At 34.5% G+C, this 27,606-nt stretch overlaps 1 protein-coding gene and 1 pseudogene across 13 annotated transcripts in view; one reads left to right on the top strand and one right to left on the bottom strand.

Annotated features, from left to right (window-relative positions):
- NF1 (neurofibromin 1) overlaps positions 1-27,606 on the top strand; it is a 217,158-nt gene that overhangs the window by 46,219 nt on the left and 143,333 nt on the right. For 6 of the 12 annotated variants that reach the window (XM_036454398.2, XM_036454408.2, XM_036454407.2 and 3 more), the window contains exons 3-14: positions 1,849-1,932; positions 7,575-7,765; positions 12,104-12,210; positions 17,489-17,556; positions 17,804-17,879; positions 18,512-18,669; positions 19,720-19,893; positions 20,361-20,483; positions 20,751-20,825; positions 22,355-22,384; positions 26,498-26,629; positions 27,361-27,405. In XM_036454398.2, the coding sequence (XP_036310291.1) occupies positions 1,849-1,932; positions 7,575-7,765; positions 12,104-12,210; positions 17,489-17,556; positions 17,804-17,879; positions 18,512-18,669; positions 19,720-19,893; positions 20,361-20,483; positions 20,751-20,825; positions 22,355-22,384; positions 26,498-26,629; positions 27,361-27,405 (1,263 nt within the window). Of the gene's footprint in view, positions 1-1,848; positions 1,933-7,574; positions 7,766-12,103; positions 12,211-17,488; positions 17,557-17,803; positions 17,880-18,511; positions 18,670-19,719; positions 19,894-20,360; positions 20,484-20,750; positions 20,839-22,354; positions 22,385-26,497; positions 26,630-27,360; positions 27,406-27,606 lie in introns of those variants that run through there. The other 6 variants (XM_036454406.2, XM_036454405.2, XM_036454404.2 and 3 more) reach the window with 4 other exon arrangements.
- On the bottom strand, positions 16,576-17,289 carry LOC118728052 (annotated as a pseudogene). The gene has a single exon (XR_004990769.1). The product of XR_004990769.1 is annotated as a cyclin-dependent kinase inhibitor 3-like (transcript).

Raw genomic sequence — 27,606 nt, 5'->3', positions numbered from 1 at the left:
TGATAAATTAAATATGACCTATCCTAGCAGGTTTGGCTCAGTGGATAGAATGTCAGCCTGCGGACTGAAAGGTTGTGAGATTGATTTCAGTCAGGGGCAAGTACATGAGGTGCTGGCTCATAGGTTGATGTGTCTCTTACATGGATGTTTCTCTCTCTGTGTCTCTCCCCCTTTCTTCCACTCTCTCTAAAAATAAATGGAAAAAAATATCTTCAGGTGAGGATTAAAAGGAAAAAAATGACCTTATAGTCCTAAAATATGATTGTTTTTATGAAAATGTTATTTTATGGAGCTTGTGACAGATTCTGCAATAGGTAGAGAACCCATTTTGAAGTGCTCCCAAATACCAATATCCTCAAATTACTTAAAAAGCTTCTTTTCCCTCAATTTTGTAAAATCTGTTTACATTCCATAGACTTCAAGGTACTCCAGCTGTTCTCTTTCTGTACCTCTGAACATATTTCTCTTGTCTCAAGTGATTCCTTCCTTTCTGTCAATTCCTAACTAAAATTTCCTTCATGTTCAGTTCAAATCAACTGATTCAGATATTTCTTGACTAAATTGTAATTGCTCTAATTGTCTTTAGCACTTATAACCACGATTTGTATTATCTGTTTTGAACTCTGAAAATGACCTCCCGTTGTAGATTGTGAAAATTAGCCACATTTTTATAGTCACATCATCTTTGGGATGTGTTGTGTGTGTTTTAAAAAAATCTAATTAGACAATACTGATTATAAAATTGATAAACTGGAGGTGTGGAAAAATCACTTGCCTTTCTCTATGGAAGAAAATGTTTTTTTGAAAAAAACGCAGGGCTTTTAATAAATATTAAAGTGACTTACAGAAGTTTATTTAAGATTTTGTCGAGTTCTTCTGTTGCAGTGTGTGGGGCCCAGTGATAGGATTTTACTTACCGTATTTTTCGGACCATAAGACGCACCGGACCATAAGACGCACCAGTTTTTAGAGAAGGGAAATGAAGAAAAAAAGATTCTGAAACAAATAGTGTCCTAAAATATTTTATGTGCATTAAAACCCAACATCACAGTCATAAACACATGTAATCAACCCTGTAAAGTAAACAGCAGCATTTAGAACCATTTTAGAGCCGGGCAAGCACACAGAGACCACACAGAACCGGGCAAGTAAAAAAGCTTTTTTTTAAAAGTATATGTGTAGGCTATATTTGGACCATAAGATGCAGGGACTTTTCCCCCCCACTTCGGGGGGGGGGGGGGGGTGTGTCTTATGGTCCGAAAAATATGGTATATAATAAGTGGCCATGCTCCCATTTAGATTGGAAATATTTTAATACTTGAAACTTTTTAAAAAAAAACAACAAAAAACACACCAATAATATGATATTGACATTCATTTAGTTCTTATTGGTAAATAGTGTAGTATTCAATTTAAGAATAGTGAATGCTTAAAATTATTTGTGATTGATGTTATAGTCTTTTTTTTGCTGTAAGAATTTAGACCTTAATTATTTTGTGTCATCAAAGTGTGGTTAAATGCTCCACTCAAGATTCTATTAAAGATCAGGGTGTATATCTAAATTCTACATATTTTTAAAGTATATAAACCAATGTATCTTCTTTTAGTGTTACAAGGCTAATGGCAGACTGTACTGAATACCAGCAGTTTTGTTTGCTTGATAATATATTTTGTGTGAGCATTAGGATAAAATTACTATAAATAATAGATTTAAATATAGTATAATTTGGGAGATAAAATGGAAGACTTGATTTTAGTGATTCTTAGCCTCTGACTTTTCAGATGTGTGCTGATTTGTAGTGTAGAGTAATAACCAACTTTTAGTGTTCTGAATATCTTTTCTCTTAGAGAATATTTGGAGAAGCTGCTGAAAAAAATTTATATCTCTCTCAGTTGATTATATTGGATACACTGGAAAAATGTCTTGCTGGGGTAAGTAAATCTGTTCTTCAGTAGGCAGGTTTTATGAATTTAATTTTGAGTTAATCTGATATACCAAAGTATAGGTGTTGACAAGGAGAACTTTTTTTATTCATATGGGCTTTTTGTCTAAAACATACATATGAATTTTTTAAACAACTGATCAGGTGGCATCAACAAATTTTTAACATAAAATCGTTTTCTCATCTTTTAAAAATATATATATTTTTATTGATTTCAGAGAGGAAGGGGGAAGAGAGATAGAGAGAGAGAGAGAGAGAGAGAGAGAGAGAGAGAGACTGAGAGAGAAACATCAATGATGAGAGAATCATTGATCAGCTGCCTCTCAACTGGGGAACAAGCCTGCAGCCTGTGCATGTGCCCTGATAGGGAATCAAATCCTGACCTCCTGGTTCATAGGTCAACACTCAACCACTGAGCCACACTGGCTGGACATTTTCTCATCTTTTATAAATTAAATAGATATTAAGTTTACTTACAAAATATTAAACTTGAGCCACAGATATCTTGGATTTTAAAGAAAACATATTATGAAAAAAAAAAAGCCATTATTTGATTTAATTAGTTTTTCAGATATTATTAGGCTATAGCATTGTTTAGTTTTGAAAGGATGTGATGCAAAAGACCAAGAGTAGTCTTGTTTCCCCGTATTAATCTGATTTTAATGTTTTTTTCAAATCTATATATAAAAATGAGCTTAAAAAATTGAAACTATTATGATAGATTCTACCTGAAGAACACTTGTTATGTATAAACTAGAGGCCTAATGCATGAAAATCATGCATGGGGGGGAGGGGTGTCCCTCAGCCTAACCTGCTCTCTCTCCAATCTGGGAGCCCTCGGGGGATGTCATACTAATGGCTTAGGGCTGCTCCCCATGGGGGGTGGGCCTAAGTCGCAGTATGGCCTCCCTCTGCAGGAGGCAACCAGGCTGATCAGGAGAAGGTACCGCCCCCATCACCCTGCTGCTGCTGCCACTGCTGGCCGCCTCAGCTGCCAAGATGTTTTCATCAACACGACTCCAGTCCCTTCACCACAAAAAAAAGACAACTTTCTTTAGGCATTTTCAAGATGTCTTTTTTATAGGATATGACATTTCTTTCTTTTTTATTTTTATCCTTACCTGAGGGTATTTTTCCATTGACTTTTAGAGAGCTAGAAGGGAGAGGGAAAGACTGAGAGAAATATCAATGTGAGAGGGACACATCAATTGGTTGCTTCCTGCATTAGCCATGATGTAGCCCCCAGCCAGGGAGGAGCCTGCAACCTAGGTACATGCCCTTGACCAGAATTGAACCTAGACCCTGTGGTTGGCAGGCCAAGGCTCTATCCACTGAGGCAAACTGGCTAGGGCAGGATATGACATTTCTTAGCTCCTCCAGCAGCTGACCTTCGTTTTTTTCCTCCAGGAGTGGGTGGAAAAACCTTTGATCAACTTCTTGGATTCTTATTACCCAGGTTACCAAAAACACTGCGTGTGGCATATGGGGAGCTTAGCTAATGAGCGAGGGGCTTGCTTCACTGTGCACACAGTCCCCTCCTGCCCACCTGTGTGCACAGCCTCCTCCTGAGCAGTCGTGAAGTTATGGTGTCCCAGACAATTTGCATATTACATCTATATATAAATATATAATAAATATAGATATAGATATGAACATATAAAATAGAGATACGTGAAGGATTAGTTGAGTAAAAGACAGCTCTTGCTCTTTCTCAGGTTTCCTCTAAATAGTTATCTCAGTGTATTTCAATCATGATTTAATTGGAATTTTTTCAAGAATGTTTCTGTTGTTTAAAACAAAGTATTTCTATACTTTAATAGCCTTAATTCTTCCAGGTAGAAATTAATATAAATAGATAAATTTAATACTTCCATTTTAAAGATCTGGCTATTCAGTATGTATTGGAATTAACTTATTTCTTTTTTTTTTTTTTATTTAACAAAGTGATTTTTTTAATATATATTTTTATTGATTTTTACAGAGAGGAAGGGAGAGAGATAGAGAGCTAGAAACGTCGATGAGAGAGAAACATCGACCAGCTGCCTCTTGCACACCCCCCACCAGGGATGTGCCCGCAGCCAATGTACATGCCCCTGACTGGAATCGAACCCAGAACCCTTCAGTCCACAGACCGACGCTCTACAACTGAGCCAAACCGGTTTCGGCTAACTTATTTCTTATATCCTATCTTCCTTTAGCATATCATTTGCTTTTATTCAGAATTGCTTCTCTTCCATATATGTTATGGTTAATCTTTATAGTAAACCTAGAAGGAAGGGACTTTGCTATGTGTGGTTGAGAAGATAGGGGATAGGCAGAAGGGATACAGTAGAGTGCTGGAAAACATAATTGCGTTCACACACACTGTATCCTTAGGGAAGAGAAATATTTAAGGTTCTAGGCCACAAAACCCTAAGGATAATGTTTTAAAACTCTTTTATTGCCCTAGCCAGTTTTTCTCAGTGGATAGATCCTTGGCCTGTGGACCAAAGAGTCCCATGTTCAGTTCCGGTCAAGGGCAGGTACCTCTCGGTTGCAGGCTCCTTCCTGGCTCAGGCCCTGGTCAGGGCTCATGCAAGAGGCAACCAATCGATGTGTTTCTCTCACATAAATGTTTCTCTCTTCTTTTCTCTTCCACTCTCTCTAAAAACAAAAAGGCAATGGAAAAATATCCTCAGGTGAGGATAAAAAATAAATAAAATTAAGGAATAATTCTCATTAAAAAAAAAAACACAAACCGAAAACCTCTTTTATTGACCCTTGGCCATATTCCAAAATTGTGAGAGTGTTTTTAAGTTTTCCACTTAAATTGAGGGAGAGCTGCCGAAACCGGTTTGGCTCAGTGGTAGAGCATCGGTCTGCGGACTGAAAGGTTCCCGGGTTCAATTCCGGTCAAGGGCATGTACCTGGGTTGCAGGCACATCCCCAGTAAGGGGTATGCAGGAGGCAGCTGGTCGATGTTTCTCTCTCATCGACGTTTCTAGCTCTCTATCTCTCTCCCTTCCTCTCTGTAAAAAATCAATAAACTATATTTTTTTAAAAATTGAGGGAGAGCTAGTTCTGTTTTAGTTTGGTATTTTTTGTTAATTTATGATATGCTATTGTTCATCCTATATAATAAAAGGTTAATATGCAAATTGTCTCCTTGACCACGAGTTTGACCAGGAATTGGGGCCAGGTGGGCAACTGCCCTCGGCCCCTCCCCCTGGCTGGCTCCACCTCTGATTGCCCCTGTACTCCGTTTGGGGGATTGGGCTGGCCCACCAACTGCTTGTAGCCCCATCCTCTTGCTGGCCCTGCCTGATTGGCCTTGATGGCGGGGCCAGCCGGGCCCCACCTGTTCACGAATTTGTGCACCAGGTCTCTAGTTTATAAAATGAAAGGGCTATTAAACAGGATGGTGGCCTTGTGGAGGCAGACAATTTTAAAAATTGGAATCACTATTTGTAGTCGTCTTATTGTTCTGATTGTATATATGGTTGTATTAGCCACTCTCATGTTTGAGTAGGGTGGTTTATTGTCTTTCTTGGTTCTATAGCTTTTCTCTATTATGTTTGTAATTGAGAGTTAATGGTAAGTGTGTTTTGGAGAATGATATTATTGGCCTGCTAATTTGGTATTCTTTGGAGATAGCCTAATTTAAACTCTAATAAGTGGGCATGGTAAAACTTACAATGCACAAAATATATCTTATTTTGCTTTGCTCTACAATTGAAAATGTGTAAGATTTAAAAAATAAATTTATAATTAAAAATAATACATTTTACATTATTGAACAGTTGTGCTTTGTTAGATTGCTATCAATGATTTTATGGTTGTCTCTTGATTTTCATTTTTTTAAATCAAAGTGAGTTGAGGAAGTTTGAGATGAATTGAGCCTATAAGTACATGTTTATGTCATAATTGGTTGAAACATCTAGTGAAAGTGAACAAATACTTAACCAATATCTTATAAGTAAGATTTTATAGAATTTGAGGCTTCTTAAATACTTTCGTTCCTGTATCTATGACCATTATTCCAAAGATTGAACACTTTCACAATTTTTATTTTTATATAATTGGAGTTATTTTCAACATCTGTATTGTTTGGTTAGCCTATAAATGAGAAATAGACATTTTAACTCAAATTTTATATATTTTGTGATATGTATTTATTTACTAACCATATATTTCAGTGTATTTGAATCTGAAAGCACTTGGATTGTAATTACAGAATTGAGCATAGCACACAATTATACAAACTTTTGTTCTGTCACCATGCTTGGTATTATCAAAATTGTCATTGATATATGATACTAAAGCTCTTAGGTGTAATATTGATGTGGAACAGTATATTTTCAGGGCAGCTTATCCATTGATTGATTTGTTAATTGTAAAGGAGAGATTTATTTTACAGAGTAGAGATTTTGGTGTTAACACAGAAGTTATCAAACTTGGTGTCATTTATAGTATAATCACCTGGCATTATGTACTCCTAATGTGATGTAATTTGAACTGTACTGAAGTACTAAAGTGTTTAACCTGAATGATATCAGACTTAGGTTTAGGTTCCACCTTACAGAAAATGCAGTAACTAGAATAACAAGTTTTCACGTTTGGTAAAGGCAATTGTACTATTATATATATATATTTTAAAGTCAATGTTATAGAAAATAAAGATGATGTATATGAAGGGAGATAGTTTTAGAATAAAGAAACTAAATTAACAATCATGTTGCAATCTATGAATCTCTTTTGAAACAATGAAAAGTCATTTTGGGGGTTGTTAGGGAAATTTGAGCACAGATTGGGTATTAGCTGATACAAGGGAATTGTTTATTTTCCCTGATGTTATGATTGATTGAAGTTATATTGGAGAATGTCCTTATTTTTAAGAGATGCTGGAGTATGCAAGGATGAAGTATTATGTTTGTAACTTTGAAATGGATTAACCACAAACAATAAATAATACTTACCTGTTTTGGTCTGTCTACTCAAAGGCAGGTGTGGTGGCCCATCCAGAAAATTATTTGGACGTTGAGACAGATGACACAATTCACTCACTAAGGAGTATGAGTAATGTTTATTTAGAACTCACAACAAACTGGGGGATCCCAGGAGGCGGAGGACTCCTGTAGGGATTTGATAAACGGGACAGGCAGGAGTGGCTGTGGGGGCTAAGGAAGATGGACGGATGGGGGCTGGACTTTTTTTTTTTTTTTAAATATATTTTTATTGATTTTGTACAGAGAAGAAGGGAGAGAGATAGAGTTAGAAACATCGATGAGAGAGAGTCATCGATCAGCTGCCTCTTGCATACCCCCCACTGGGGATATGCCCGCAACCAAGGTCCATGCCCTTGACCGGAATCGAACCCGGGTCCCTTCAGTCCCCAAGCCGACGCTCTATCCATTGCGGGGCTGGACTTTTATTGTGGTTAAAGAGGCGAAAGATGGAACCATCCTCTTTATTAGACTGACTATATATAGCAAGCATGATGAGATATTAACAATTATTGAGTTTAATTAGATGATGAGTATATATGGGTGTTCATTATTTTATTTCAACTTGTGTTTTTGAAAATGTTTGTAATAGGAAATATTTACCTGTCAATTTAAGGAAGTTTTAGTATTGTGATTATTTCTATTTCAGCAACCAAAGGACACAATGAGATTAGATGAAACAATGCTGGTCAAACAGTTGCTTCCAGAAATCTGCCATTTTCTTCACACCTGTCGCGAAGGAAACCAACATGCAGCTGAGCTTCGGAATTCTGCCTCTGGAGTTTTATTTTCTCTCAGCTGCAACAACTTCAATGCAGTCTTTAGTCGCATTTCTACCAGGTTAGTGTGTAAATCTACATAGGACTATTGTAAGTTGTATGCATTTCAGGAGTTTTTCTTATCATCTGCATAAAAATTAAAAATTGACAGAAATGAGTTTGACCGCAGCTTTTGTAGAAATTTTACATATTGATTTCTTTGAAATTTTTATTACTGTGATAGTGGTGTGTATAATTAAATATGAGTATTGTCACAAAAATCTAAAGTCTAAATTTTAGGAAATGTTACCCAGGATCAGGAATGAATTTTTGACTTTTTAATATTTTATTTCTTTAAATGAAATTAACCAATCAGATAGAATAATTGATAAGTAGTCAGAATTCTAAATGATCTCACAGTTCTACTCCTTATCACAAAAGCTTAAGTTATAAAACAAACAAATAAACAAACAAATCCCTAAACCAAAATATCTCAGAAATATGAAAACACAAGGAAGAGAATAATTGTCAAGTAGAAACATCCAGAAAGTGTTCTATATTATAAGCTTACAAACTGCGGAAATCCCATTTGTTGAGCATTTGCAGAGTGCTGTTTTAGCCTCATAGTATCTTTGAAATGTATGTGATAACTCCCCAATTTACAGGTAAGCAAACTAATACTCAAAGAAGTTATCAAGACAGTTTGCCAAAATGAGGACCCATAATTTCTAAGACGGACTGGCATCAGAGTCCATTAGTATTATTATACCTGGTTCACTACTTCCCTCTACTTCAGTTTTAACCACATTTTGATGACATTTCTTTTGTGATATATATTGCTGTGCTTAAAATTGTATGATAAAATCATCATGTGACATTAGTTATATCCTGCTGATAGAAATATTGGTATACATGGTGCAAAATGGAATCGAATTATAATTGACAGTAGCCAATAACTCTGGAACTTGCTCTCATGCATATGATTTGTCTTTCTCATGCAAGTGGAGTCGAATGGATCCTTAAATGACCCAGTAGGAAGTATAGCATGAATCACTTAGTGATTCAGTGAATCAAAGAATAATATTGAACAGAGAAAACAGTCCTCTTTGCTTATTGGTACCTGCATGTTTTGACTTGTCTATGTTGTGTGAATAGTGGACTTCTATCAGTCAGATATTTATTCTTTCGTACTTTTCTAATAGGTGTGAATGAGAACATGCATCATAATTGAGAATTTGTGCCATGGTACTTTGGGGGAATTGGCTAACTTCAAAAACCTGCAGTATTTTAAATAAAAAATGGCATTTCTATAATCATGATGCTAGACAATAAATATTTTTTTATCTGCTCACAAAATTCCAAGTGCAAAGAAACTTAAAATGTTATTTAATGGTACAGTAATAATTGATGATATTTGGTAATCTTATATAATCTTATATAATAAAGAAGTAATATACAAATTGACCATCACACCCTTGCACAATATGGCCACCCCCATGTGACCACACAATGGCTGGCAAGGGAGGGCAGTAGGAGGCAACTGGGCCTGCAGGGGAGCGAGAGCAGGTGGGGGTGACAGGGCTGGCAGGGGAGGGCAGTTGGGATGACCGGGCGTACAGGGAATGGCAGTTGAGTTGGGGGGGGGGGGGGCTGGGATGGCAGGGGAGGGCAGTTGGGGGCAATCGGGCCAGCAGGGGAGCAATTAGGTGTCGATCAGGCTGGTAGGGGAGTGGTTAAGGGTGATCAGGCTGGCAGGCAGAAGCGGTTAGGGGCAATCAGGCATGCAGGCAAGCAAGCGGTTGGGAGCCAACAGTCCTGGATTGTGAGCGGATTGGGCCTAAATTGACAGTCAGACATCCCTTGAGGGGTCCCAGATTGGAGAGGGTACAGGCTGGGCTGAGGGAAAACCCCTCCTCCCCGGCATGCACCGGGCCTTTAGTATAGTAATAAAGTGAAACAAAAACCACTCACCAACCCCATCCACCAGGTTGAGAAATGAAGATGAAATGAAAACCAGAGATGGTTTTGAAGGCATGACCTGGCCTTGCAACAAAAGAAGGTGAAGATGGTTAGGTTTTTATTCTCTCCTTAACCCAGGGATTTGAGGCTAATATCCAAATGATACTGGGTACAAAACCTGTAACCTAATAATGCAGGGAGTAGAACTGGGGTCTTGTATAAAATGTGACTGAAAAGAGCTATGTACTCCTTTAAAAAGAGAGCAAGAGAACAGCGAATGAAGGGAAGTTGAGAGGGAGGGACGAAAGAAGGAAAAGGAGGAGAGAGAAAGGTAGGGAAGGAGAAAGAGGAAGGAATGAAGGGAGGAAAGGAAAAAGAACTACCAGCACAAGAAGTTTGTTTGCTCTGCTTAAGCTTAGGGTAGGGGGAAGGTGCCCAGGACCATTACCTTATGAGTTTGAGGTCCACATTTATATTACCCAGACAATCTGGGTCAGAGCTGAGCCCCTGGCAAAAGCAAATGCAAAACCATCACTACACTCCCACAGCCCCAAGCTTGAAGAGATCCCCAAAGAAAATACTGAGTGCACTAGAGATGGATTTGCCATCAAAGTTTATAAAATAGGAAGTTAACAATTCACTATGAATAAGAGTTGGCATATGCAAATATGAGATCATTTAATAATCCTAGAATATAAAAATAATAAATTATTGGAGACATATAAGAAGAAATTTAAAACTATTAAAAAGAATAAGAAGCCATAAAAAAAAAAAACCCTAGCAGATTTGTAAAAAAAAAATAAAAAATAAAATATCTACTAGAACTTTTAAAGTCATTGAGTCTTTGCTACTGCTGGTATGTCAAATTAGATATTCCACAGGGGCCCTCCCATTAAAAAAATATTAGGTCGAGTGCAGTTATGCAGTTATTCTGTGGAAAAAGCAGCTAATCCTTTACATAAGAGAGTACTATAAGCCATAGCATATGGCATATTTCAGCAGAATAAAGAAGTTATCTTAAGATTTGTAGCTCATATTCCCTTCAAGAAAAGCAAAGATCAGGAATACCAAAAGTGACTAATGTTAATTCTAAAAGCAAAGCACCTGTACACAGGTAGAATGGTCCAACACAACCAATTTTCATGATGTTGATTCATCTATTATACATGAGATATAAAATGAATCTTTAGAAAGAACTGCCAATCTAGATACTTGCATATGTAAAGTCACCTATTGCTATGCAGCAGTGACATAAGATATTTCTAAATTAAACCATTAGAATGGTATTTTAGGTGAATGGTCATCAGCTTCTATTTCTGGCACAAGCTAAGTGAAATAGCAAATGCAGTTGTCTGAAACATGTATTTCATAGGTCCCAGAGCACTCTGTTCCCTGAAAGGTAAGAAACTGGCATATTCTGGAGACACTCCTATTATGGAAACAGTGAACTAGATTCAGGAAATGCACAAAAGTTGTCTATTTTTACATGTGCAAATGGCAACAAAATCCTATAAAACAAAGCCTCTGGTGACTAAAAAATTCCTAGAGTTTTCAAAGATGGCACAGAGCAGATGGGACAGGACCAACAGCATGAGATTCCATCATGCTTCACAGAACTTCATGCACTTTAATACTTATGAATTGTTCATTCCTGGATGTTTTTATTTAATATTTTTGGAGTGTGGTTGACCTTGGGTAACTGAGACCCCAGAAAGTGAAACCTCTGATAATGGGGACTCCTGTACCACTCATGCTTCTGAATAGACATTTATTCATATTTTACTTATAATTTGAAATTTAAAAACTTTTTATTATAGAACGAAATTAAAAATACGTATAGCAGAGAGAAGAGTATTTTGTTCTTATTTATTTTTGGGTGCCCTGACCAGGAATTGAACCCGGGACCCTTCAGTTTCCAGGCCAATGCTCTATCTACTGAGCCAAACGATCTAGGGTGAGAGAAGAGTATTTTAAATACCCATGTATCTCTTACTGTGCTTCAACAGTTAACAGTATATTATGATTTAAAAAAAAAATTGTACAGCCAAAACCGGTTTGGCTCAGTGGATAGAGCATCGGCCTGCGGACTGAAAGGTCCCGGGTTCGATTCCAGTCAAGGACATGTACCTTGGTTGCGGGCAGCTGGTCGATGTTTCTCTCTCATCGATGTTTCTCTCTATCCCTCTCTGTGTAAAATAAATAAAATATATATTTTTAAAAATTGTACATATTTAAAGTATCATTTGATAAACATATACATAGTGAAGTTTATTGTATTATCATGGTTCTTTTATCCTACCTTATTATCTTTCTTTAGATTTTCATAAATATTTATTCTCTGATTTCTTATATTTGTATTTTCTCTTATAACTCATCATTGGGGTGAGAAAAATCTGTTGAATTCAGAATTTTTGACTATCGTAAGACTTAAATTGATAAATTAATTGGCTTTTACTTTCAGGTTACAGGAATTGACCGTTTGTTCGGAAGACAATGTTGATGTTCATGATATAGAATTGTTACAGTATATCAATGTGGATTGTGCGAAATTAAAACGACTCCTGAAGGGTAAGTTTAAATGTATGATATAGCTGCAATTAATCCCTGTGGTTGAAAACCCAGTATTTTGAATGTTCTAGTTGTATTGATCTAGAACATCAAAGTGGATTTTATAATGCAAATGTCCCTGAGACATGGATAATGATATTTATGGTTCAGCAATTTTTGAAACTTTGAAAACCATACAATAGAGAAAATTAATATCTTAAATCTTGGCCATGGAAAGATTTAACTGTAATTTTTGTATATAAGTATATAAGGTTGCTTTTATTTAATATTTTTAGAATTTTATCTCTTAAGTATTGCTATAGATTTCAAAAGTTAATATATAGCTTTTGTAGAGCTTAAAGCAGATAGTTTAGTAGGATAACAAAGTTTTATTTCAGAAGCTGAAGGAACCAGAAATTGTGATCTTATCATGAGAAGAGGAATTGAGCAGGAAATTTCATTTCTAACATTTCTGTTTTCAGCTCTGTTTTTTACTTACTGACTTCGCAGTATCACACAGTCTCTTACGCTTTCAGTGCTTAGTTTTACTTCCTTTTAGAACATGTCAATAGTAGTCCCATGTGGGGATATTATAATTCTTGATTGTCATTTTACATCTTTGGAAAGTGCTTTTATGATGATGATTAAAATAAACTATTAGAAAGAATTGGATTTTTGTGTTAAGTTGGGCAGTGTTGATATAAATCAGTAGGCATTTAATGGGCATATATACATTGATTATAAATACTTAAATTCATTTCACAAAAAATATTTTCTTAGTTTTATGTAACTTAAATGTGAACTCTTATGATTCACACCACTTTTTATTTTACTTTGTATATTGATTCAGGAATTGTCAGTGGTTTTTTCTGTCAAACCTAACAGGAGACTTAGTTATATTAACTTTGAAAACCTCAATAGTTCTGCAGTGTAATTTTCAAAATATGTTGTGTAGTTTTCTTACCATTTGCTTAAACTCAATAACTAGTTCATCAGAGATGTGAAAAGGCTATACCTACCTGCTTGGATAAGTATTACAAGGCTGTCTTCCATCTTTATTACCCTTGTTCAGAATTTATGACTTTAGGTAATTAACATTATAAAACCAAGCAACAATGAAATCACTTTTCAGTAACATTAATAAAGGGGAAAATGAATTTACTTATTTATTTATTTATTTATTTATTTAAAATATATTTTTATTGGTTTCAGAGAGGAAGGGAGAGCGAGAGAGAGAGAGAGAAAGAGATAGAAACATCAGTGATGAGAGAGAATCATCGATTGGCTGCCTCCTGCACCCCCCACACTGGGGATGAGCCCGGAACCCAGGCACGTGCCCCTACCGGGAATCAAACTGTGACCTGGTTTATAGGTTGATGCTCAACCACTGAGCCATGCCAGTCAGGCAAAAAAGAATTATTTTAGCTATTACATCAAGATATGTAATATCTTGCAATTATTTTAGATTATAGTGAACCACCACTCAATTCATAGTTGAAATTTCAAGATTTAGTATCATTAAATATTAAGAAGTAAAGAAAGTGAATGATAAAATTTAGAGACTTTTATGTTTAAAATTAAAGAAATATAAGTGGGATTTTATGATTTTCCTTAACTGTTCAGAGACATTTTAGAAGTAAGTCTAGTCCAGGTTGTCAGTGAATAGGTGTTTGTTTTAAAACCTCAGTGTTTTTTTTTTTGGTTTTTTTTTTAGAAATGTGTAATCCGTAACAATTAATTGAGATGGTTCTATTTGCCCAAGTGAAAAGAAACTAAATGTGTGGATAAGTGACTTTTTATTGTGATAAGTTATTCCCATTGAATCCTGCTCTCCCATGAATATAAATTTAGATTCTATGCTGATAAATATGGCATATATAAAGGAAATATTAAAATGGCTGGCAAAGGATAGCACTAGGTAACAGTGGTAAAAGGAATAGAAACTTTCTGTAATATCAATAGTAAAATAATGTGTTTTAAATTCTGTTCAGTATTATATGTTGAGAAACTGTGGAAGAAACCATGCTAATTGTTGGTCTTGCAATGATTAGTTAAATAGTGAACCTTTCCCTACAGAGCTTAAGGCCTGACTTATGAGAGAAAGACATAATTATCAAATTATTTGCAAAGCAATGTGGCAAACTCAAAGAGGATAAGCATAAAGTAAGAGAAGAAATATGCATTTGTTTGTGGGCAAGAGATTTTAAGAGGAAAAGAGCAAGGTATGGAGGTATAAGAGTAGGTCAGATCATATTAATAAAAAGGTAGTAATTGTTGCATTTTCAGTATGTGCCACACATCATGCTATGTAGTTTACATGCTTTTTATCATCAGTTCTTACAGTAATCCTGGGAAGCTGGTAGTAGTATTATCATCCTCTATATAGTTGAGGAAATTGAGTGTTAGGAGGTAACATTTCAGAGATCATAGGGCTAGTGAGTGTCAGGGTAAAAGTACAAAGCACATCTGCCCATCTCTAGGACCCAAGTATTTAACTCCTACACTACTGTGCTTGTGGCTTATGAGGCTTTAATTTATTGGCCATGGGAAGTGATGAAAAGGCTTTAAGGTGGGATTAGTATTTTATTTTAGATACACCATTTTGCTTGAAATTTGCAGAATGGTTTGATGGGAGGTTACATGAAATTCTGGGACTAGTTTGTGTAGTTATGTGAGTGAAAAATAATGAAGGTAGTGGAGGTCTGGATAGAATGGGTAGTATGGGGACCTATTTGGTATGGTATTTAAGAAGTAGAATATATAGCATTTGAATAGAATACATCACATAGCATTTGGTGATTTATTTAGGTTATGAAGTTAAAGGGAAGTATTACTAAGTATTACAGAGCAAACTGCTTAAAGCAGGAAAGGAGAGGAAGGATGGGTAGCAGAGAAGAAAGTGGTCAGCAAAATGATAAATTCAGCTTTAGATTATTGAGTTTGAAGTATCAGTAGGATGTTCAGGCAGAAACTTGTAGAAATGGAGTAATAAAAGATCTATACGTTGGAATTGAGAATAGACTACTTTGTGTAATACATTTAAGATGTCAAAAGATAAACGTTGATGAATATAGGAAGGCAAAACGGCTCAAGAGCCCTGTGAAATGTAATGCTGTCATTTGAAAACCAAAGGAGAGCAAGAGCAAAGAATATTGGAGGAATACGTTTTAAAAATGACCTGGAGAGCAAGTTATTTGCAAGGCCAGGAAAAAAAAATTGGCTTTTACTTACCTTAAAGAAATAATCAGTAATGTAGGAATAATTTGGATCTAAAAATATTTCTTAGAGTTATTTATAACTAGAGGCCCGGTGCATGAAATTCGTGCATGGGGGAGGGGGTCCCCTCAGCCTAGCCTGCACCCTTTCCAATCCAGGACATTCCTCTCATAATCCTGGACTGCTGGCTCCTAAGGCTCACCTGCCTGCCTGCCTGCCTGCCTGGTCGCCCCTCACTGCCCACCACTGCTGGCCTGGTCACCACTAACTGCCCCCTATCCCTGCCATCCTGGTCACCCCACACAGCCAGCTGTTCAGTCGTTTGGTTGTCCCTCACTAACTCTCCTGCCAGCCTGGTTGTAGGCAGCCATCTTGTGAGGGCGTGATGGTCATTTGCATATTACCTCTTTATTAGATAAGATAGTGAGATATTGGACATCTCTTAATAGATAACAATTGGAAAGTGTTTAAATAACTGTTGACAATATATTGAATTAAATATTCTGAAAGATATCAAAGCTTATTGGAAAGACCATGGCTTTGAAGTCCAATGTAATCGTTTATTAGATCTCTAACCTCAAAGACAGTTTGCTTATCTGTAATATCTGAAAGAATTAAGATTTTGAGAAAAATCAAATATATTAGATTTAAAGTACCTGGTATGTTATAATTATTAAGTAATAGTTACTATTATATATAGAGCCATCAAATACATGTATGAAGAATTTTTAATGACATGGAAAAATTTAGGATACTATGTGAAATGAAAAGAATAGATTATATCTAGCCTACATGATCTCAGTTATGGTAAATATATTTATTTGTCTTATATGTGCATAGGAAAAAGGATGGAAGAAAATTCACCAAACTGTAAACTGTCATTGTCTCCAAATGGTAGAATCATGGATGATGTTTAAAATTTCCCTTAGAATTTTGTGTATTTTAAAAATTTTCTACAATGACCATGTGTACCATATTTTTAAAAAAAGTAACTTTACAAACAAAACAAAGTGAAAAAAATACAACCTTTGAAGTTTAAGGCATATTTACATTTTTATCAATAAAAGTTTTATGAATATCTGCATATATACATTTACATTAAAATTGATAACATTAAGAGTTTAACCTCAATATAAATTATGCTAGAGAAATTTTAAATTTCATTTTACATTAATTTTTAAGAAGATGCACGGTCATATATACATGCTGTTCAATATTCTTATTTTCCCCCCTAGATACAGACCTTGATAGTGAATCTATTGATGATAGATGTATAGCTAGTTTGTCCTAGAACTTGTAAAGATAATTATATCGCTTTATGGTCTGTATTGCTCCAGATCCTCACTCAGACTCTACATGACATGCTGTGGTAATACTGTCAGGCAGGTAGTAGGAGACAAGATGATGGCTACAAGACAAGATCTGCCAACTCCTTCCTAACAGTGTATTAAGAGATTTTCATTTTGGTTATTTTTAAGGTATATTTTAAGGCCCTCTGTTATTTACAGCAGCTGGCCATGTCAGGAGTCCTTCCAGCTGGGATTGGTTGATGCTGAGAGATTATTCCAAAGTGCTGGTAGAGGTCCAAGAGGTTTGGGACTCTATGTTTTGATAGTTCCCTTCTGGTGCAAAAAGCAATATGTCTTCTATACCATAGCTCTTTAGTTCTTCGGTATCTTTTTGGATATTTCTTCTAACATTTTTAAATTTACAACTTGGAAGAACACATGAACCAAGATACTGAGAACAATTCACTTGTGACAGGGGTGGCCATGATAACTGAATTGGAGTCTGTTCATCTTCAATAGGCTCTTCCTCTGGTGAGTCAAACTCACTTGTTTGCAATGAGCTAGGTGCATCACCGCTGGCTGCCCACATCGTGACCGGCCATGTATACTTCGTGTTGAGTTTTGTTTTTAGTGGACATAGCTAGTGAGTTTTTGGTTTTTATTAATTGTCATTGTTTTTATATTGCTTACAAATAATAGTGGAACAAAGTTTTGTTTTTTACTAGTAGCTTTGAACGGTATTTGTTTTAACTAAGTAATCTATAGTTAATTTTTAAAACTTTTTTCCCCTCCAGAAACAGCATTTAAATTTAAGGCCCTAAAGAAGGTTGCACAGTTAGCTGTTATAAATAGCCTGGAAAAAGTAAGTCATAACTTCTTTGGCATTACAATTTTGTTAATTTTTAGCTATAAATGTTGCTGTCTTTTCGATTTTGAATTAAAAAGTCATGGCTTGAATAATTATTTTACATTAATTTTTAGGAAGGTGCATTGCAATATTCTTATGAAGGATAGTAGTTTGTGATATAATTGAAGCTGTGTGACATTTTACTTACTATGTTAAGAAAATACTCTTGCTTTCATGTAAAAACATGTTTCATTATTTGTAGGCATTTTGGAACTGGGTAGAAAATTATCCAGATGAATTTACAAAGCTATACCAGATTCCACAGACAGATATGGCTGGTAAGGATAAGATTTTTTTTGTTCTTTAAACTCTTACTTATGAAGTAGAAACCTATCAATTTCCAAGTTATTTTTTGTTATTAAGGTGCTTTTATATCTTATCAACTGATGTCAAATAGGAAACATTTTTCTAATATATTTCTAAATTATCCTCAACCCTTTTTCTTTTCCTTGAGCAAATAGATAAAGACATTTGAATTGAAGCTCTAATCTTTCATTAGAGTTGTGGTTGGGATATTTGATGGCTCTTCATTGTAGAGAAGCACTTTATTGTGCTCTAAGGCTTTATTTTGTAGTTAGGGAGATGTGTATAAAGTAGTAGTATCCTTACCTAGAATTCTGCAGGCCCAACTGCAAGGCAGAGAATACAGATTCCTGAAGCTGTCCAGTCCTTCTTCCTTGGATATGTCAGACTTCACATGAGACCCTGCACATTGAGACTAAACACAAGCTGTGGATTTTTATAGGATGGATCAGGATAGCTCTTCTAATACATGGACATTACCTAAATGAATTGTTTATTTGAACTTCCAAGTTTATATTCTAAATATGTGGCCTTTGGATTTTTGGATAATGTCAGAGATTTTCTTCTCATCTAATAAAATCATTTACTATTTACATTTTTTACATAGAGTGTGCAGAAAAGCTTTTTGACTTGGTGGATGGTTTTGCTGAAAGCACCAAACGTAAAGCAGCAGTTTGGCCACTACAAATCATCCTTCTTATCTTGTGTCCAGAAATAATCCAGGATATATCCAGGGATATGGTTGATGAAAACAACATGAATAAGGTGAGGAGGAGGGCAAAATTATTTCCATATGTCCAGATGTGAAGCAGTTTGTTTTATTCAAAGGGTGTATTACTTCAGGCTTAGCATTCTGTAAAGATGATATTTCAGTGGACCGTTTCTTTCTTTTTTTAAAAATATGTTTTTTATTGATTTCTAGGGAGGGAGAGAGAGAGAGAGAAATACTGATGTGAGAGACATTGATGTGAGAAACATAGATCAACTGTCTAACATAGATCAACTGTCTCCTGCACGCCCCCACTGGGATTAAGTCTGCAACCTGGGCATGTGCCCTGACTGGTGCATGAGTCAGTGCTCAACCAGCTGGGCTGCTGTTGAGATTTCTAGTTTCATTTTATTGTGATTAGAAAAGATATTTTATATGATTTCAGTCCTTTAAAATTTATTAAGAGTTGTTTTGTTGCCTAACATGTGGTCTATCCTGGATATTATTGTTCATGTGTACTTGAGAAGGATGTATATTTTGTTGTTTAGTTACTAGCTTTTGACATGTTATATTTGAGAATACTTGTAAGTTTTATTTAGGAGAAAATCCAAAGGGAGAATTTTGTTAGTGCAAAGAGAGCTTGAGATCACAAGCTTGTGCAGAACAGAATTTAGAACAATAAGTCAGCCTTAGGGTATATCCTTAGTTAGAAGACTAAAGGTTAAATATACCTAGAGTTTTAGGTAAAAATGAACAGTTTGACATAAACTATAACTTAGACAAATTAATATTTAGGAATTAAGGATAATGTAAAAATGAATATGTTCAGCTGAATTAAAGTTGAGCAGTGAATTACCTTGTTTGGGAAGGACTGTTTATGTTTCTTTAATAATTCAACAAAGAATGTGAAGTACAAATTCTATTTTTTTGGCTTCGAGAAATATTTAAAAGACAACTCCTTTCATTGAGAAATTAAAACCCATGGATATCAACTATGTATTTTTAGAGTACAGATTTTAGAGGCTGATAATTTGCTACTTTATTAGATAAATCTGAAATCTGAGAAACTTCATAGATTATCTTTTTGCTGTATTTGAATTCTGTAGAAGTTGTTTCTGGACAGTCTGCGAAAAGCACTTGCTGGCCATGGAGGAAGCAGGCAGCTCACTGAAAGTGCTGCAATTGCCTGTGTCAAACTGTGTAAAGCCAGTACCTACATCAACTGGGAGGATAACTCTGTCATTTTCCTACTAGTTCAGTCTATGGTGGTTGATCTTAAGGTAACATCCTTGTTATTTCTTTACTATAATTTAAAAAAAATAAATAAATGGGAAGTAAACTCCAAGAATAAGTATTAAACTAAATTGTCAAAGATCATTGCTAACACTAACGTTCTGAGTCTTCTTTGATAATGATTTCATAGGCTCTGCTTTGGTTGTTACTTGTTCCTCAAGCTAAATAAAGTGATATAGAATATGGAGAAAACACATAATTAATCAGTTTTCTTACATTAGCATAAATATTCTGACTTGGTTTTAAAATAATATATTAGGACCTGAAAGGGATTATATATGGTATAGTAAGAATCTTATCAGACTGATGAACCACAGTATTAGTGCTTTGTGCTTCTTCTGGCTACTGAAAGCTACTGCCATCGATGTGGATGATGTGTTGATGTTATTAAATGCTAGTAAGAAAGACTGCACGGTTATTTAAAGGCTTTTGTTTTATTTTGGGATTTTCATAGAACCTGCTCTTTAATCCAAGCAAACCATTCTCAAGAGGCAGCCAGCCTGCAGATGTGGATCTAATGATTGACTGCCTTGTTTCTTGCTTTCGTATAAGCCCTCACAACAACCAACACTTTAAGGTGAGAGCATTGGCCTTTATCCAGTTACATTCACTGATGCTATTGATCCTTTATAAATGTGAAAAGACTAGAAAGATGAATAGGTTACACCCATACTAGTATTGTTCAATATTATATATCAGTATTAATTTCAAGACCTTAAAAATTTATTCTATTTTTAAAAACTTTTTGTTTTATTTTTCCTTTTGTTCTCATTTGTGTTACTGATTTTTTTTTTTTTTTCTTTCTTCACATAAATAATCCCCTAATTTTTTCTGCCCTCTGTAGATCTGCCTGGCTCAGAATTCCCCTTCTACATTTCACTATGTGCTGGTAAATTCCCTCCATCGAATCATCACCAATGTAAGTCCAAAAGGTATTGCTAAGTTACTTAAATTTTTATTTTTATTTCTTTTTAAGAAAGATATTCTTCATTTACAGAAGGTTTTGAATTTAGATATATGATATAGAAAGATTTAACATAGGTGGTTATTAATATCTAGTAAACTTACATACAATTATACTTTTCATAATCAGTCTTGACCTGAGGGCCCTTATTGAGGAAGGTGGAGTTTATAGGATCCGTTGGAAAGATTAAACCTAAAACATTTAATTTGGATCCAATATCTTTGAGAAAGTACCACTGAAAATATAACTTAAGATTTTCTTCCCAGCATTTGATATGTTCTAACTTATCACCTTACCATTTAAGTGAAAAGTAGTAGTTATTTATGTTGTAGCCCAGAATGGCATGTTTAAAAAACAGTGACATCATATTTAATTGTACTTTTTAGTCTTCCTTAAATAAATGAAATATTAACATACTTAAATAGAGATATTCACATGTTACAAAGCCATATCAGACAAAATAAGAAACTCATTAAAACATACTTGTAAAACTTTTAACTCTGATTTGAGTACATTCAATAGAAAGATAGTGAAATCTTATCAAATTTGAACCATTGATTTAAAAAATTCTGTTCTTCTAATTATGAACAATCTTTTGAGAATTCTCAAGTGTTATTTATCATAGCTCCACTTTTATCTATTTATATGTGTTTACACTTATATGAACTGGTTAACTTTTTCCCATTTTCTGCCCTAAAAAGGGACTTTAATAATTGGTGATATATATATAATTTGTCTTCTTTATCATCAAATTTTATTTTAAGAGTTTGTCTCTGGTGAGTTAAAATACCTCCCCATCTTTATTTGCCTTAGATGTATTGAATTACAGAAAAGTCTGCCCATATTTTCTTTTATCCATTTTTGAAGGCAAAAGAATTACTACTAATAAAGTTATTTAGTGACACATTTAATTTTTCTCAATGGGGTGCTAGTAACATTTTGGGTAGAATCATTCTTTGTTGTGTAGGACTGCTTGTGTGTTGCAGGACATTTAGAATCCTGCCGTATTTGTGACACTTCCCTCTCCCCACACCCAAACAATAACACCTCCCTCAGTTGAGTATCAGTGAGTTAGATTATACTGATAGGTAGAAGTAACATTAAATACAATTTGTTCCAAAGGGAAAGTTTCATGAATCTGATTGTAGATAAGGTATGTTTGTATTAAAAACCTAACATTTTTTCTCTTACCAGTGTAATGAGACAGTACATTGTATCCTCAAGATTTACTTTCAAGGCCATTAAAAAACCAAAACAAACAATGATAATCTCCCCCCTCAAGTTTATGTGTAATTCAGAAATAAAATATTATTACACCCCCCCCCTTTGGCTCATAATACTAAAAACATTCCATTTATTACAGTGTATGGTTTTACATAAATGCTTAAAACTTGTATTTAATAAACACAAGTATATACTTTTTTGATACTTTGTGGCTAGTTACTTTAATTGTAAAATATTTTTGTCTACAATTGACTGTATAGAGCACTTTCAAGCATGGACTTGGCACTGCTGTAAGTGGCTGAGCTGCTCTCTGTGGGTTTAAAGCATGCCTGGAGTGGTACTTCATGCATGCCTCAGTGTACATGGTGAAGTGGTCGTGCATCCTCCTCCACTCTGACGAGTACTGCATGTGTGAAGGTGGAGTGTGTCTGTATCAAAAGTCACATCAATGTGAAATCTATTTTTATAAAGAAAAATCTATATTGACTAAGTTTTAAAATATTAAGCATCAGTAAGCTTTAGATGAATGACTTGAAAAGGAATATAAATTCATATAGATTGGAGCCTGTAAAGTATCTTTTAAAGTTATAACTTGGATAATGATACTTTATAATTATAGACTACTTGATAAATTGTTTGTTGTTGGGCTTTTTTCTCCCTTTGGTTTGAGGCTAATAGATACTGAATGTGAAATACTTTCTGACTGAAAAGGACTGCTTATAAAGTAAATAGGTAAATTTATGGAATTGATTATTATATAATCACATCAAAGACAGTTATTATGAAAATATTTTGTCTTGAAATTACATGAAAATTTTCTTAGACATTTGGACTCCTAATCTTAAATTTATTCCTAGTGTAAGATTTCCTTTCAAATGATTCTTGGTTCAATACACCTCATAAGTTTTCTTCTTCCATGGTGCTTTACCCAATTCATAGACTAAAAAAATACTACCACTTTCTCAAATAAGATAAAAGTTTTGCTGGTGTGTTTTGAGTTTTTTCAGAAGTAGTGTTGGTATTTTGTATTTGCTTTCATGAAACATACTCATATACTCAGTTCATAAGTACTGTGTTTAGATCTAAATTATCCATTGTTTCTTCTTTAGAAATCTAAAAGTCTACTCACTATTTGAATTTTATCATATTGTAAGCTTTCATCAGTAGTACTCATAGTATTGTCACCTTTTTTATTATGGCATGTCGTAAGAGATGAATTGTAGTTACAGGACCTATGTTAACTTCTTACTCTCTATAAGCTTCCATTAGGCTAATTTATATGTTATAATTATATTAATTTATAATTGGGAGATTAAAGGCCAATATACACATATATGAGCCAAATGTCTTAGTCATCAGTGGAACATGCTTATAGCTGGTGTAGTACTTAGTATTCTGTTTTGTTTTGTTTTCCATATGGCAATTTATTGTAGTTTTCTGTAGTTAATTCACATGTTGAGAGTGAGAGGTTTGAGAGGGTGAAGAAATTATTTCCAAGGTATATGAAACTTTATTTAAATTCTCTCTTGAAGAATTGCACATAATTTGATCAGATGGTAAAAGTAATGCCATTTGTTAGGCAATAAGCTTAGTATTTTCAAGGAAAAAAATGGACTACCTTTATTGACTTAGGTTCAGAAAGGAAACATTTAGTAACTGCTCAAAACACAAAAATTTTTAGCAACTACATTATGCCTAGTTTTTAGTGCTTATTTTATTTGAAAGTTTATCTTTAACTTTTACTGTAAGATAAATGAATTTATAAATTATGAAAAGCAGCAGTTTTGAAAATCACCAAATCTTAGGTTAAAATCAAGTTGTTTTACATGGTGCACCTGGTAGTATGATGCAACTTCAGCAGATACCTAAATAACACTGATTCAAAAGAATATATGTACCTCTGGGTTCATTGCAGCCAAGATTTGGAAACAGCCCAAGTGCCCATCAGTAGATGTGTGGATAAAAAAGCTGTGGTGCATTTACACAATGGAATACTACTTGGCCATATAAAATAAAGAAATCTTAGCTTTTTCGACAGCCTAGATTGACCTGGAGAATATTATGCTAAATGAAATAAGCCAAAGACAAATGCCATATGAATTCACTTATATGTAGGGAATCTAATCAACAAAATAATTTAACAAATTAGAGCAGAAGCATGGATAAATGGAACAGGCTAAGCTGCCAGCTGTCAGGGGAGGGGATTTGGGAGCTGGGTGAAAGAAGGCGAAGGGATTAAAATGTGTGTGTGTGTGTGTGTGTGTGTGTGTGTGTGTGTATATATATATATATATATATATATATATATATATATATATATATATATGGGAGTGGAAAGAGACTTTACTTTGGGCAGTGGTGCATAATGCAGTATGCAGATGATATTTTGTTGAATTGTACACTTGGGATGCATATTTCTTTAACCAGTTTCTGACAAGATATTGTAGGGTCTGTAGAGTGAGGAAGACCATGATCTCAATGCATTTTGTGATTATTCAGCCTTTTCTATTTTAAGCTGATGAATATAAGCTGTAGTATTAGTAAATGTTTAGAAATCATGCTGTACTGATTATTTGGACATGTCAAATGACCAAATTGAGCAAAGTTTAAAGGATTCATTATATAACCAAAAATGAAAGTTGATCATTTGTTAGGAATTAGCTTAAATAAACTAAGACTTGAAGGAAAAGCAGGGACAACCATACTATCCCCCCAAATGTATTTTTCCCCTCATAGCTTTTGAGTCCCTCCCTTCCTCACTGTAGTTAATATTCAAATTATGTATTGTAAATTGGTTGTATAATTTATTATCTAGTAAATAGAGTTTGTAGTTCAAAGTTTTGGGTTAAAATAATATAACTTGATGCTCCTGAAAATAATCTGAGAATTATGGATAAAAAAATTAAATGTTGGGAATTTAACTAGATTAGTTTGGAATAAGAAGGAGCCTGTGAATAGGAAGTGAAGATATTAAATCCCCATTACCAACAAATTTCAGTTGTTCTTTCAGATGTTTTCTATAGCAGGAATATTATAAATGGAAAGTGCACACACACATATACACATATTTTAGAGAGGGTGAGGGAAAAGAAACATTGATGTGGGAGAGAATATTGATTGGTTACCTTCATTGGCACCCCGACCAGGGACAGAGCCTGTGAACTGGGTATGTGCCCTCCTTGGGAATCAAACCTGCAACCTTTTAAGTATACAGGACTCTGCTCCAACCAGCGGAGCCACAATGGCCAGGGTGGAAGCTTACATTTTAAGCCATCCCATTTCTTGCAAATTCTCCATAGGTAGTGAAAATTCATCTGGTCATTTTTTGTGTTAACTGATAGACAAACTTTATAGTTTTTAAAAAAATATTTTTTATTGATTTTTAGAGAGAGAGGGAGAAGGATAAATAGAAACATCAATGAAACATCCTCAATTGGCTGTCACTTGCATGCCCCCTACTAGGGGATCGTGCCTACAACCCAGGCATGTGCAGGTGACATCTTGGTTCATGGAGCGAAGCTCAACCACAGAGCCACACTTGGCTGGGCCAAACTGTATGGTTTTATTGATTTTCATAATTGTCATTTTTCATAACGTAGTAATTAATTATTTTTAACATAAAACTTCAAGATATACTTTCAAATAAAATAGACATTAATAGTGGGAAAGAAAGCTAAACTTGTTAAACCAAAATATAAACGTATTTACATAAAATAATTGCTTTTAAAAATATTTAGCTATAATAAATTTGTCTTTGTAGTGATCATTAATCTTTTCATGTATTGTGTCATCATTGCATATCACTTTAAGCTTATGGGTTTACTAATAGCTTTATCTCATTTACTAATCTCATGTTGTAATTATCATTGTTTGTAGGCATATAAGTGATTGTTTTCCACATATTGCTTCAACATTGTGTTGAACCACTAATCTCTCTTAAAGCTTTAATAATCATATTTTTATCCCGGAGAATATATATTTTATATGCATAAGTTACTAAAATGTGTAATGCATAAAACTTATAAGATTGGGTGCAGAATTAGCTCTTTAAAGACTCTGTTTTTCAAATTTACTAACATATTAGTGAGAAAAGACAGTCTATATCTCATGCTCATAAAGCAGACAATTTGTCTCATGTTTCTTATTATATTTCTTAAAAGATGTATGGTTCAAACTAAAGATACTATTTGAAACACTTTTCCATTTTATTATTATTACTATTTTTATTTAAATTCTTTTTTGTTGAAAGTCTATTTGAAGATATTGGAAATTGTGGTGTGTGTTTGCATGGTCTTAGAAAGTTTCTCACAAAAGGACAAAACATAAACTACAGTAATAACCAGAGCATGTAACTCAGTGCAAACTTGTACTCTCCCTTTCTGATGGTCTCTGTTTTTGTCCAGTCTGCATTGGATTGGTGGCCAAAGATTGATGCTGTATATTGTCACTCAGTTGAACTTCGAAATATGTTTGGTGAAACACTTAATAAAGCAGTGCAAGGCTGTGGAGCACACCCAGCAATACGAATGGCACCGGTAAGATTAATCATGAATTTTGAATCCCACTTCTTCCAAGTGCATTTTCAATGTCTTTATCCCATTCCTACTGTTTTGATTATTTTAGAAAATCAATTGTGTCCCTCCTTTTGTATAAGTATTGTAATATGTTGTATACTGCAATATTGTTACTAGTTTATGAGGTTGGTTTTCCACTATTTCAGTGAGTTGAACTTATTTTTTTTTTAGAGAATTTTTCTCACGAAATTAAAAATCTTAATGTCACTTTTTTAGTTTCTTTTTTCTTTAATTTTTCTTATGAATCAAAATATTTTGATATTACTTCCCCATCTTTTGGGGGATGACTAGGGATGCTGACTTCTGGGTTAGAGTGAATGTTCCTGCTAACGCACAGTTTATCATTGGGTGCTGATTATTATACATAGGAAATAAGAACTAAAATTTAAAAATTTTATTTAAAATAAAAATAATTCAGCAAACCTGCTTTGAGTTTTAAAAAAAGGGTAGGCACTTTGAAATTGAAGTTTGTGTTTAAACTTAATAAAAATAAATTAGTACTCTTGATATGGAATTTTAAATCTCCTGGGGATCCCACTTAAACAGATAGTTTTAGGATTGTAGAAGTCATATATTGCTATTTATATATAGCAAGAGTATTATACATGTCAACTCTTGACATTGATTGGTGGTGCTTTGTCTTCTGCTTCTTATTTTCTATTCTTATTGGCTGCTGTCGCTCACATGATCAGATGCCAACCAGTCACTGTTTTGCATGGCAGTGGGCTTCTGTGGCTGTAAGTATGACCCATTGTAACTACCTCAGAAAAGTCCTTGTTTTCTTTGACTTTTCTGTGCTTAGTTACTACCATCATAGTCACATCATGTCATTTCAGATAGAAAATGTAGCATGTTTTTACCTTTTGGTTTATCTGGGAAATGATCCACTTCACACTTAGAAGATGATTTAAACAGCTTCTTCCCTGGCATGCTTCTCT

The sequence above is a fragment of the Pipistrellus kuhlii genome, unplaced genomic scaffold, assembly GCF_014108245.1.
Source record: "Pipistrellus kuhlii isolate mPipKuh1 unplaced genomic scaffold, mPipKuh1.p scaffold_m20_p_28, whole genome shotgun sequence".
Classification (NCBI taxonomy): Eukaryota; Metazoa; Chordata; class Mammalia; order Chiroptera; family Vespertilionidae; genus Pipistrellus; species Pipistrellus kuhlii.
This window is presented reverse-complemented; position numbering and strand designations above follow the sequence as displayed.